This window comes from Cygnus olor, chromosome 1 (genome assembly GCF_009769625.2).
Source record: "Cygnus olor isolate bCygOlo1 chromosome 1, bCygOlo1.pri.v2, whole genome shotgun sequence".
Classification (NCBI taxonomy): Eukaryota; Metazoa; Chordata; class Aves; order Anseriformes; family Anatidae; genus Cygnus; species Cygnus olor.
Window position 1 is genome coordinate 168278640 of NC_049169.1, and position 14515 is coordinate 168293154.

The following is a 14515-nucleotide window of genomic DNA, read 5'->3' on the forward strand; positions in this document are numbered from 1 at the left end:
ATGAAAAGGAAGCAAAGTGAAAAACGCCATTAATTTAAAGATATTTTAGACATAAGAAGTTGACCACAACATTTTACCATCTTATTTTCTGAGAAGATCCAATAAAGCCAGAAAGATTAACAGCCAATAGCTGAGCAGAGTCTTTTCCCTAATGTGTGTTTAACTATAAAGAACAGTTTAATAAAGATCAAAGTAAAGGTAATTAATTCTTTTGTTGTTCTATTGGAAGGTTATGCTTATGAAGCAAATGAGGTCACAAGAAAAGCACTAAACATCACTGCTGCAATATTTATGTCAAAAAATGTTCATAAATTTCCATTGTTCAAATAATCTCTAACGAGACCTCTAACAGTATTCATACAGCTTGCTTATGAAAATATGAATGACTGAAATAGTTACAGATGCTGCTAAATTCAACCTTTGTAGTAAAAGCCTTTTTTTTTTTTTTTCTTTTGGTAGAGCATCTATATATAAAAGTTACTGTAGGATTAATAACTTCTAATTAAGAAAGTATAGACTACAAGAAAATATACTGAAAGAACTGGGCACCCCCAAAACATGAACTTATACCTAATACTGCCTCTTAAAGTACTACAAGCAAAAATTTTGGTACATAGTTTTATATAACAATAATAATAGTCAGTAGTCAGAACACTTGTAAATAAGATATTTAGACATTACAGAATTCCTTTATAATTATTTTAGATTGTCATGTCCAAAGTGTCATCTACTTTACACCTAAGAAAGTGACACAAGTGTGTTAAAGACATTTCATCCTTAAATTGTTTATTTTTGCCACTGTGTGTAAAGTGTTTCTACTACATAGTTGCTACATAGTATAGATGCTTAAGGACTGGTAAAATTAATTCTATCATACTGTGATATAATTTGGTATTTTGGTAATATCAGTAATCTAAAAATGAGGTATCTAATTTAACTTAATACTCCAGGCATCCTTAGTAACCAAATGATTCATTTCTGTTTTACAGTAGATGTTTAAAATATATACAATGAAATGGCCTCTGGAATTAACTAATTTTACATTGCTAATGAATATATAAATTAAGGCTATTATCTAACAGCATAGGCTAAATATTTAATTTTTGAATAGCTATCATTATGTAAGAGGAATTCTGCCCTCATATTTAAAAATTCTGTGATGATTAATATCTTGAAAACTGTACTACTTTGTTAACTTGAACTGGGAGGAAAATCTAACTATAATGCAGTTAAAAATATCCCCTGAATTTCTGGGGAGGTTTTCTGGCTATGAACATTGCATAGTAACATTTTAGAAAATAAAATATAGTAGAATATAATTTTATCAGGAATATTTTAATATACTACAAAAATATTCTTATTTATTTGAAATATATACATAAATATATGCATACATTCAGATATTGTTCTTATATACTTGTCATCTATTTTATGACACTTTAAGCCATAAAAAGCTTGTTTGTGGTTTTTTCTTTGCTTGTTTTTCCAAGATGGTTAACAAAATCAAAATTTATAAGCAACATTAAAATACTTGAACTGGGAACAAAATAAATCTGTATCTTTTCTTTCTGCTTTTATTTCTGCTATTTTGGATTGGATGCTCATGGATTATTTATTTATAATGTATTTATTCAGAAAAGTGCTTTATTTCATGCAAAGATCAGCATGAGTGGACACTTAGCTTCCCACTAAACATTCAATTTCCTTTCTCTTTCATTAGATATGATCCAAAAACTGATACATGGACAATGGTGACTCCACTGAGTATGCCTCGAGATGCTGTTGGTGTCTGTCTACTTGGTGACAAATTATATGCAGTAGGTGGATATGATGGTCAAACATACCTGAACACTATGGAAGCCTATGACCCTCAAACCAATGAATGGACACAGGTAATTGTAAAGTCTGTATTTTTAATTCTGTAACACATTTTGATATGTTTGGAAAAACATTGCTTTTATGAAAACAACAACAACAAAAAGGTATCTGAGATTGCCATGGCTGTAAAATTAGTCCTAGTATTTTATCATTTGATTTAATTTGATGTTAGGAGTTTCCTCATGCAAATAGAAAACAAAACAAAACAAACAAACAAACAAACAAAAAAACCCAACAACATAGAATTAAGAAACTAGCAGAAGACAGAATAAACAGTTGTTAGAAATATCATCTTTTACCTTCCAGACAAAAATCTTGTTCTCATCAATTTCTGTTCTAATTATCTCTTTGTAGTTCTTCATATAGAAGAAATGTTCTAAAAATTGTCAACACGGAATTTTAATTGTTGACCAGCATATTCTGAAGATTTTTCATATGAGACCGTTTATTTATTTTAAGTATGGAGCCAAGTTTTCATTTCATTCTTTAATTCCATTTCCTTCTTTTTGATGAATATTATGAAATAAGCTATATGGAAGCTCCTAATGGTGGACTATAAAAGAATAGAAGTATTGTTATTGTGCAAGAAGGTGGGGATTGGTGATTCGATTATAGAGAAAATGTACTTAATTATCATAGAATCATACAATCGTGGAACTGTAGAATCATAGAATCATTAAGGTTGGAAGAGACCTCTCAAGATCGTGCGGCCCAACCATCACCCTATACCAGTAGTTATCTCACAGTAGTACTTGAAATGATTTAGAGTCATAGCAAATCCTTCAGAGGAAACAAAGGTTGCTTTCAGTGCTTTCTTTTATTAATTCTGTTTTAAGACTTAGAAATATAAGAAATAGAAATATATTTCATTTCACCAATGTAGATGCTTACATCTGAATTAGTGACCCAAAGATCCTTTTAAAGGTAGTGAAGAAAATTACATGCTTTGAAAATATATCATCCTAAAATAAGTAGTTAAAACAGGCCAGATATCCAAAAAATGTCTGCTTCTTTTTGTGACTGCAAAGGGAGTCTTCTGTTCTCAAGCTTAAATTTAGATATGTAAGGTGTAAAAATGAATGCAGAAGACCATCACCTTCTTATCTATTGTTATTTGAGTGGCAAATGAGCATTTCTATGACATTGTTTAGGATAACATTTGAAAAATTTATTTTCCAAATACCACCATTCCACATAAAAACATAAGTTGGACACTTGAACAGATACTTCAGCAGCATGTAACACCTCTGCTTTAGAGTAGTATTACTTACAGTGTACTATTATTATTAAATAGCATAGATGCTGACTCTACTGCGTTAGCTTCAATAAGTAAAGAGGTCCAGCCTCCTACAACTACTAACTACTTGTGATGTCTTGAAATAGTGTCTGAAGCTGACAAACTTATCTTAAAGGAAACTTGACACTGTTTAGTAATACTGGAACCATACAGTTTTGTTATTGTTAGCTTTGGCCTTGACTCAGGGACTGAAATGGAGATATCAACCACAGTCTACAGAACTTGGAAACCCCTGGCATATCAACAGATTGAGAAAGGGAATGAATGCTCTAAAATCACTTTTTTTTTTTTCCCCTGTTCTTACATTTTCAAATGAAAGATGTAATGTGATTAAGTAATTTTAAAAGTACAGCATTAAGATACTGTGGGTTGTATTTAATCCCATTAGTTTGGAACATTTTAGACTAATGTTAACACAACTCTCTTGCATGACATCCCTATTCAGTTAATTCTATTTATTTGTTCATTTATTTATTTTCCGCAGATGGCTTCCCTAAATATTGGAAGAGCTGGTGCCTGTGTTGTAGTCATCAAGCAACCATGACTTTGTGAGCACTGCTTAGGATTTTACTAACTGTGAAATGATTATTTTTCTATCAGACAACAAGAATAATAACTTCACGAGAACAAGGATTTACACAGTGAATGCTCTGTTGATCACAGGCATGAAGAAGTTTGAAAGTGAGAAAGATTAAGGATTTATGCCCTATAAAATCATAATAACTATTTATATTCTGAGAAGAAGAAAAATAAATCAGACTGTCGGAGGTGTAAATATGTAAGCAGGCAGTAGTAAGTTCTGTACTGTTCTCACAAATGTGTCCTGGAGAACTGGATAAACAATAGCATCAAGGGACAGCTCTAGACAAGAAGCAGGAGGAAATACATGGACAGTTTTCATGGCTGAAAGAGTTTTAACAGCAGAAACATCAAAGTACATTTAATCACTTTTAAACTGTGTTTTTGAAAGAGAAAAGTAGATAATATAACATTTTTCTGTTCATGTCTTTTCTTCAAGTGTCTTACAGCCCTCTCATCTACACAGTTACTTAAGGGAAGAGACTTAGTTCTTACTGAAGAGATAAAAAGTCTAGATATTCAACATTCATTCATAATGATTAAGCTGTTGCTCTACAGTAGGAAGAAAAAAAAACAAAACACCTCCAAGATGATTTTTTTTTTAAAGTTCAGATTGTACCTCTTTGCATCTTACAAGTGAGTCTACTGAAGGGGAAGCCTGAGTGTTTAATCTAATTACACACAAATCAAATCTTTGGCTGCCACGGAGCTTTATTGAAAAAGTGGGAGTCAAAAGGGCAGTTTCCTAATTTTTAGTTACTTTTATATTCATTTTAAGCATGTGGGCTCTAATCTTATTATTAAATGCATCTTCTGCATGTTAGAAACTCATGAAAGGATGGAAAACTGATACTATTCCTACATTGCCTCATGTAACAGGTCAGGCATGACCAGAAGAGATTATACAGCCTCTTTTAAAAAAAAATATTTTAAAATGACAGCTCCTCATCATATTTCAAAAGAGATAAAAAAATACTACATTTTATTTCTTTCTGACACTCATACATACACAATGCTGCCTGATTAAAGTGGCCAATTTATCACTTTTCACTTTCCACTGAGAATAACTACAAGTAGGGAATTGAGAATATATGCAAATGGAATAAGGCAAAATTATACCACCCGATCTAATAACCTTCATAGAGTAAATATACTCGTGTCATCTGTGCTTCCCTTTATGGTTGATCATTTCTGGCAGCAATGATTCTTTGAGCTTTTGCCTTGGCAGTAGGTTTAACATTGACATTTGCTATCTGCTCAGCTGAATCAGTTAAAATCTTAAGGCCAATACTCAAATATGAAATTCTGCTATTCTGGGAGGCACAAAATCTGGGAATAGGACTACTGAGTAATCCTCTTCTTTAAAGCCTTTCTCATACATTAAGAAACATTTCATAGTCAAAATGTGCAAATGTCACTGTCCTCTGTCACTAGCAATTTTGGGAAGGAATTACAGTTATAATTAAAAGAGTTTTCCTAGTGGAAAACTTTGAAGCCAGTTGAGATGGAAAAATATATACAGACTCCTACTTCGGACATTTGATTTGAAGATGTATCTGTCCTTTTAACAGCATTAACTTGCATGGAGATCTTTGTTTCCTGACACAAACTGAACATCAGTTCTGAAGCCTAAGTAATCCATTTTAAATCTTTTTATATAGTTCTCTGTACTAATTAGAAATCAGATGTAAATTCTTTAATGTCGTTTTTCCACAACCTGTTGGCTTTTGAATTACAAATTTAGTGTTTCTTCTTCAGACAAACATGTCAATTTTCTCCCACTGTAACACCTTGTTTAATAATGTTACCTCTTTACAAATTTTGCTTCACATAAACATAACCTTCTGAGACCAAACCGAGAAGCTTCTAGAATTATAATTGCAATTAAGCATTAGCATGCCATTCTCCTACGCAGATACCTAATCAACTTAAAAAATTAATTTTAATCCTATTCCCACAACTTCCTTTTGATTACATTACATTCATACACAATACAAACATGCTTGTTCTACACATATACTGACCTTCAAAAAAGAATTCTAATAATTGCAATCTATGATAGATATTTTTTCTCTGCTTTGATTTTTATGCTGTTTACACTCTTTTTTTCTCTCAATATTCTTATGCCCATTTTCAATTTTCCTTTACTTTTCTTTCCAAAATGTAACATTATTCTCATGTGAAATTTGTCAGATTAGTCCACTTCTATTATCTGAAATAATGCTGAAATGATAAAATTAATAATTTATTCTTTAAATCTAGCTAGAATAAGATCAAAATCTGACTTTCAGGTTCTTTTTATAGGCCCTTATGTAGTCAACTTTTTCCTAAAGAGAATTTAGGGAGAAGTGGTTTTTGTTGTTGTTGCTTGTTTTTTTTTTTTTTTTTTTTTTTTCCGTTGGTTGTTGTTGTGTTTTGTTTTTTTTTTTAGATTTTAAGTTTTATTATTATTATTATTTAGGTTTTTCTTGCCATTGTGTTTACTCTTCTCTTATTAAAACAATAATATTTTCACCTGTGACTCCCAAGGGAATGGACTTAAAATGGTATAAAACCTTAATCTTGGATTATGTGACCAACAAGATCCCTTTTTTATGTACACGTTAAAATCAGTTGTGATACACTGCCTTTTGCTAAATGGTATTACATATGCAGGAAAAACAGCTGTCTTTTCAAACGCTGGATTGTCTCATCTAGCTTAGTACTTTGCTCTCAGATGAACCCTTTGATTTCAGTGTGAAAAATACAACAAAATCAGATCTCCAATAGAAATTAATTGCAGTGAAATCAATAACTAAATTCCTCAAAATGCTTCAAAAAGCTTCTTGCAAATTTTAGTTTCATGTTCTAAGTATATTCTAAAATGTTATTATTTTCTCTTGCTTTCCAATTTTATTCATTCTAACACGCTTTAATTTCTAGAAAATCAACTAGTTTTATCAAGCTGTCTTCATTTTGCTTTAGCTTCTTTTTATACACAGGGATTATATCCATTTTGTTCATACTGTTGCCCACTCTCAAATATAACATCTTTATATTAATCAAACAGAAGTTAAAATAAGGTCCTGAGTTGCTGCTGAGAAGTCTTACATTTCTCTGTTCTTCGTGTCTAAAAATCCTTTTCATTTATTTTATATTATTTATTAAAGATTTATTAATTTCCTCCTTACTACTACTGGTTTTGAGATAGGAGGAAGGTCAAGGACCTGAAATACTTTACAGCTTTGGATGAGTCTGTACAGGTTTTTATATGAAGAGATAGAAAACAATATTGGGAGAAGGCGTGTCAGAGGATTTATATTTAAAAGACAGCTACAAAAGATGATACTGTTAGCTTTGAAATGCTTGCAGAAACAATACCTATATATATATACACCTCTCTCTCTACATATATATATGCACATATATGTGGGTTCCACAAAAGAGGGAATAAGCTGTGGTCATATCATTAATGTTAATTAATATATTCTTTAAATCATAGAAGAAATTTTATTTTTTCATGGTTTTGATTGGCTGTTAAGCTAAACAAAATCAAGAAAAAATACAATAATGTTATCCCTGTGTTTCAAATCAGTCTTCCTGATTTACTTAGCCTCAAAATTATAGATAGTTGAATTCCAATAATATAATTTTCTAGAAAGTCTAGAATATAATTTTATAGAAATTTTCCAGAAAAACATCAAGCAAAATAGGTGAGTCTATTTCTATGACTTTGAGAACACATTTTTTTTTGTTTGTTTCTATCAATATAGCAGTGCTAAAGAAACATTTTGCAGAAGAAAAACTAATATTGTGACCCTCTATTGCTTATAGAACTATATGACCTTGCAGTTTTGGATCTTTCCTTTAAGTTTTTATTTTTGACAGTTGTGGATGCTAGATGTAAAAATAGAAAAAAAAAAAAAAACTACTTAAAAAAAATAATTTAGCAGTCATTACTTTGAGGACCTCTCTATTACGGAGTATTTGAGGTCCAATTTTCTTGCAGATTTATGCATTGGAATCAAAGTGACAAGTAAGGCAATAAAAAAATGTATGCAGGGAGCAATATTTTAAACTTGTTTTTAATCATAAATGTGTGATTCATATTTATTTGTATGTTCCTATGATCAAAAGACTAATATAATTTAAAAGCAAAAGTAAACTTAAAAAATAAAACAACAGTGTTTTTCATTCAAGATAGACTTATGAGCATATATGAAGTCTGTCAAATAGTTAAAGCACTTCAAGGAGGTTTTAAGGGCGTTACCCATCTCATAATGTTACTTTGATAAGCTAGCATTAATTGACATAAGGGAACCATTATGACACAGTCCAAAAAGATTATTTTCTTGAGTATCATTCTATTCTGCAGAGAACTGACATTAGATGGTCATTACTTATAGCAGTATTCATGTTAAAATGCATCTAGAAAATGCTATATTATATTCATTATTTCGATTGTTCTATATGTTTAGAAGGTCCAAACAGATAGATATATATATATAGACAAGTCGAAATGTCTTCAGTAAAAATAACTCACAAATGAGCTTGAAGTTACGCAAGTTTAATGGCTCAGACCTTGATGTCCATGAGCAAATACTAGAGGCACTGTGCACTCTGATTACCATGAAGTACAGGTTTCCATAACAGAATTCATAACTATTAGGGTGCTCACGATGGACTGAGCATAATAAAACATACCCTGTTATCTGAGATTTTGCATGAATTATTTCATTGTGAATAAATAGAGAAGACATTTCTGTAAAGGCTTAAAAAAAAGCTCTTATAACTATTATCAAATGGCAGTAATAACATTACATGAATGATTCTGTAACATAGTAAGAAATTTAGACATTTGACTCTACATATATGGGATTTCATGACACCTGAACTATTTACCTATATCAAATTCACAGCTTGTAAGAGGACGTTTTTGTTGTTGTTTAATTTTTAATTATTTTTATTTATTTTTTGTGTGTGTGTTCAAAATCCACCTGCACTTTGGCTGTATGTACAATAAATAACTGTTCCTGCTTTCTTACCCTTATCCCTTCCCCACCCCTCATGTATTTTATGTTGTAGAGGCTTTCTACTCTTAAGGACATTTTCCCACAGAATTGTTTCTGATTAAAGCAGCAAGTATAACAGTACAGCATACAGGTAATCAATTCCTTACCACTTTATATGCAAAGAAGTGGATGTACATGACATAACAAAGAACAGCTTATTTTTCTTTTCCAAAGTAAAACTTCTTTGATATATCTTCAGTATTCTAAAAATCTATATATTTAAATGCAAATACGAGTTTTATAAAAATGTAAACACTTTTATTAGAGAACTTCCAAATATTGACAAATTACTCCAACTTTAAAACTTTAAAAAGCTGTATTTTTGGTCATGCATAATTCATGTTCCCAGTGCTAGCATCCGCATTTCTTACAGGTGCTCATTTATGAACGTGTCTCATTGTCTCCAGATTTCTTCCAATCCAAAGTGCATCTCCAGTTGAGTTAATAAAATATCAAATGCACTATTTACAACTCACCTTTGAAACTTTTTTATGGCATGCACAAACCAGAAATCAAGAACATGGACTGCTCACAGAGCAGTTTTCTAGCCTTGCAAGAAGTTTGATTCAAAGTTATATTTTCTACCACATACAGATAGCATCCAGTGTAATAAAGGTGATATTTATCAAAACAACAGAATATAAAATACTGTGAGAAGGATAATGCAGTAGAATAACAGTATCTAAGAAATGTGAAAAGAGTATTGGGGAAATAGATTTTTTTGTTACTTGCAAGAAGACATTCCCTGGAAACATTATGTTATTTCCAACAGAAGCAATTTGATTTTAAGTAAATAACTTTGCAACCACTCTAATAGCTCATAAATTAAAATACTATTTGAAAGCAGTCATTTCTTATATTTCTTTTGTAAAATAGGGACTTGCCTTTGTACATTCACCATAAGATAAGAAAAAATGTTATTTGTCCCAAAGTAATACTTAAAATCTCACTATTGAAAACAGTAACTCAACTATATCTTAGAGCTCAGCAACTAGTTACATACTTTAAATTCTGAGAATATCAAATTTTTGGATATCTACTGTACCAAGCAGATATACATATACTAAGTAATACGGGCTCAGTGACAACCCAGAAGATAATCTAAATATTTAAAAGTAACTTCAAAAATATTTCTGTTTAAAAATAGATATCCATACAATATATCTGTTCTAACTTAAATTAGAATGCATAAAATATTCAGCAAAATAATTATTCTTCAGCCTTATTGTAAATGCAGTATAAAGCTTCTCAAATTGACATAACCTTACATTTCATTGCAAATTCCCTCATTATATTTCTGCTTCATAGTTCATGGGGATTAGCGGCAGTTAGGGGCAAAGAGACTGCTCAAAATCCTTAAATCAGCAAAACCTTTATTTCCATATGTGCTGGACTGTAACTCCTGGAAACTGAACATAAGAAAAATTACTAGCAAAGGTAAGAAATACAGTGGTTGGAAAGAATGTAGCTTGTAAACACTGACTATCCACAACTTTCCCTTGGGGGGCTATGGAGCTGCCAAATCCTTTTCAAACTCTTTAAGGATTTGAAAAGCAGTTAAAGCTTTTCAACTAGGTATAAGCAACTTCTACTCCTGTCACTCCATATTTTCCCAGGTTTTTCCTGAATCATGCTTCAAAACAAATAAAAAAAACTGCTTCAAAACAAAACAATCTGTTCTTGTAGAAGTCTAGTAGTCTAGTACTCTTTAGAATTATGTCTGTAAACCAGGATCATATTCAATCTTTTTCACTTAGATGGATGGCTTGTATTTAAAAACCCTACTACCCTTAGTGAAGTATTTCTAATATAGAAGCTGTCCCCTACAAAAATCAGTGGAGAGCAAAGCTTTTGGAGGCTCCCATAGGGAGATCTTGTTCAGATAATACGATATTTAAATTAAGTAGAGGAGCATTTAGTTTTGTTGTTCCCATATAAGAACATCCACACAACGCTGGCAAGTAAGACACAGCTGAAGTTTCGGAGTGGCAACTGAAGTTCAAATGGGAAGCCCTAAAAAATCCTAGATAACATTAGGTTCTCGTGTATAGGTAACTCACATGAATTCATGATCCCTTATACATATGCATCCAGTGCCAGTAGCTATTTGCATTTGTAAACCATCCACATAAGAAAGGCTGAAAGTAATAGTTTAGTTGTTTAAGACTGAAAATATTAACCTTGATTTTCATGTGAGTGTCACATATAGTGAACATAAATATGACAGTACAATTAATATTCATTAATACTGGTATGACATGGGTAAGTATGGAAAATGTTAACTTGAAGACATTCCTTTTACCATAAAAACTTGATTTTGTTCAGAAAAACAAAACAAAAACAAAATCTTCGGTCAGAAATTTGTTCTATAAGCAAGTCATGAGTAAATCTCCTTTACTCTGCAGAGATATTTAAAAAAATAATCTACAGTAGTTGCTACTGCCTAATGAAGAGTTCTTGGGTTTATTTTTCTTTTTAACTGTAAGGTGTTTCTGAGTGCACTTCTGTAGAGATTTGGACAGCATACGTAGACACAGTGGAAACAGCAGATGAAAAGGGGGGGGGAGGAAGGGGCATTTTTTTTTCTTCTTTCACATCTGTATATTTTCCAGGATATCGATGAATTGAAAATGGTCAATTATCCTATAAGAAAGGAAAAAGAGAAAAAAGACTTTCAATAACAGCTGAATGAATAAATATCCAGATATTTACTTTATTAATAAAGCGTTCTCAAAGATAAATATCTACTGTGTAAATGACCAGATCATAATTAAACATTCTAAGTTTTTTTCTTACAACTAGAGGAGAAGAAAAAAAAAAATATATTTCTCAGACATGATACATCTCATTCTAAAGGTGAAATAAATCACACACTAAAAGTGTGTTTCTCTCCACTGACTGCAAAAGGATCCTAAAATGCCTAGTTCAGATGCAGCTATTCACACAGTAGATATCTACATTTTATAAGATAAATGTTCAAGTTGTGAGAGATGAATCTCTAGAAGCTGCTAAATACTTAGAAGGAACTGGCCATACAAACATTTATTTAAAATAACTATGACAGGAGTTCCATTTAGAACATAACTGCAAAAGACAACTATGTATAAACAAAAACATTTTCCATGCTCTGAAGTCAAACAATGTTGTGATTTTCAGAGTGGATAATTTTGAGTTGCCATATGAGACACAAAAGAAGTAAAATATATCTGCTAACCTACAAGGAAAACAAAATTCAATAAATTGTATCTGCAGCTCCTGGTTACCTAAGATTAGAGACTAAGATTTAGATACCTGGCTAGATTTTGGAGCTAGGGCAGCAATTTAATACAGTAAACTACAAAATGTGTCCATATGATTAAACTTCAGAAGCATTTAGGACACAAATTAGGGTTACTTAGAAACGTAAGATGTGCTAAATTGCAGTAACCGATGAAAATTAGTTATTTCAGGATCTTGTATAGTAGCAGAAGAGAAAACCAAGCACATCTCACTGGATGGTTCAGCTCATCTAAAACATGCATACAGATACATTACCCTCTTGAGATGTATAATTTTTTATTTTGATTTAAAAGGGTGCCAATGCAACTAAGTATGATTTGGGCACCTGGATTAGTAGAAATCCCAGCAATGAAGCAAGAACAAAACTACCAAATAATGGGACGTCTGAAACTGTAAATGTGCTTGACTTTCTTATGAGACTATCCATGTTACCATTTCTTTTGTGAATGGCTTGCACTATAACATATATTCCTTACCAACACAACGTTTATAGAAATAGTTTAAGAAATATGTTTTGTAATTATAGACAACTTTTGAAATAACATCTATTGTGCAACTACTGTAGGTATTTTTTTTTTGTCATATTCACAGTCTTTCTTTGTGCAATTCTGAAGAAACATGGGATTGATTGTTCATTTCACTGTAAACCACAAGTGTTAAACCCTTCTGAAAAATCACAGGCCATTTTCTTTGCTCTTTTTATTCATTTTTTTCCACATTTTTTTAAATTGTAGCTGCATTTTATTTAATGTATTTATGCAACTGAAAATTTTCATTTTTCATATAATATGCAGAACCTTGCATAAAAATACTTGGCAAGATCCTCCTGGAATAAGCTTGCATAATACAGATTTTTAAAAACATTTTCTAGAGAAGGAGACAGGTATCTTTGGTTATGTTTAGTTGACATTAGGGAACTAAATTAGAGTCATAAGATATAATTATAAAGAAAATGAACACAAGGTTTTCAATGGATCTTACTTGCTTGACTTACTTGAATCTTTCCCTTCCCTCCTAGAACCAACCAACCAAAACGAAGAGACAAACAAAAACACACCACAATAAGCAGATACTATTTGGCAATGTTCTTTTTAATTTCAGTATATGTTAATTAATTTAACTGTAAAGTATAATTTACTGTAAAATTAGAATTAGTCAGGGGAAGAGTGTTAACCAGCATAAAAATGACACAATGGTAAATATTATGGACACAATGGAGAGCTTCATAGACAGAATAAAATAAATAAAATCAATATAATAAAATAAAATAACAAAATAAATAAAATAAAATAGCACTAAGTTGTCTAGAACAGTCAAATTAACATACAGTGTCAGAATATTTATGATAATGGATGACTTATTCTTAAACTAAAAAGCTTCTCCATTCAACATGCAAACCAAAAGAGTTTGTATTGGATTATGGCTGCTTAGAAGTAACTAAGGGCTGAGTCTTACCTGCAAGTGGGCTATAGTATGCATAATGTGGTTAGCAGTATGTTATAAAAATGAACCTTCCAGTGCTGTCATCTGAGAGTTAAATTGCTTGCAGATGTATCACAGGGCTTTTGCATCGAATTGATCCATTTAGAAGTCTGAAATTTTAGTTGAAAACAAAACTGTTATTTAAGAAATATCTTGGGATGTTGAGATATGTGTGTTTACCATGGTAAGGAAAACTACAGAGCAAAATAAGTGTACAGTGTTTTGGAATGTATGAGAATAAATATGTTATAAAAATGTATCAATATGGCTGTAAATACATTAAATTAAGCTGTGCTAAATTTTGCAATATATGCAGAGCACTTTACTTAATGTTATGCTTTTACCATGGTTCTATTATATCTTGGACATATGTGTATAGAATGCAAGTGAAGACATAGAGCACAATGTTAAATTCTGGTAACCTACATTTGTTTGACACAACCTGTTTTTAATGAATTTGAATCCTGAAAGTGTCACTGTGCAAAAATAAATATGCTTGTTTTTATGTGTTACAGAGATGATTCTGTTAAGTGGATATGGCAACAAAATTAGGTCTTTATTTACATGTTTTAAACTTGCCTATACCTTGTTTCCCATGTGTAAATGCAGTGGACAAGACTCTGATAATCATTAATAGTTAAATCATTTATCTTTTTTTTTAAGTTGGACTATCAAGGCCACAATGGAATGACACATAATATCATCAAAACTTCAGTCATTTCTCTCTTGTTTTTCATCTCTTCTGACAATGAAAAACTCCTCCCTTCCCCTCAAAAAAACAAACCAAACCAATCAACCAACCAAAAAAAAACAAACCAAACTGAATCAAACCAAACCAAACCAAACCAAACCCAAAACAAAACAAAACAAACAAAACAACAACAAAAAAACAACAAAAGCAACAAAACACTCTACATGTACAACTGTGTGTTCCAGGACTTCATTATAG

The 14515-nt window shown here is 31.3% G+C and overlaps 1 protein-coding gene across 2 annotated transcripts in view; it reads left to right on the forward strand.

Annotated features, from left to right (window-relative positions):
• KLHL1 (kelch like family member 1) overlaps positions 1-14096 on the forward strand; it is a 248999-nt gene extending 234903 nt beyond the window's left edge. Inside the window, exons 10-12 of one of the 2 annotated variants that reach the window (XM_040540618.1) lie at positions 1721-1892; positions 3660-3723; positions 13103-14096. In XM_040540618.1, coding sequence (XP_040396552.1) covers positions 1721-1892; positions 3660-3719 — 232 coding nt within the window. In that variant the 3' untranslated portion in view covers positions 3720-3723; positions 13103-14096. Of the gene's footprint in view, positions 1-1720; positions 1893-3659; positions 11360-13102 lie in introns of those variants that run through there. The other variant, XM_040540610.1, reaches the window with a different exon arrangement.
• Positions 14097-14515: the final 419 nt, after the last annotated feature.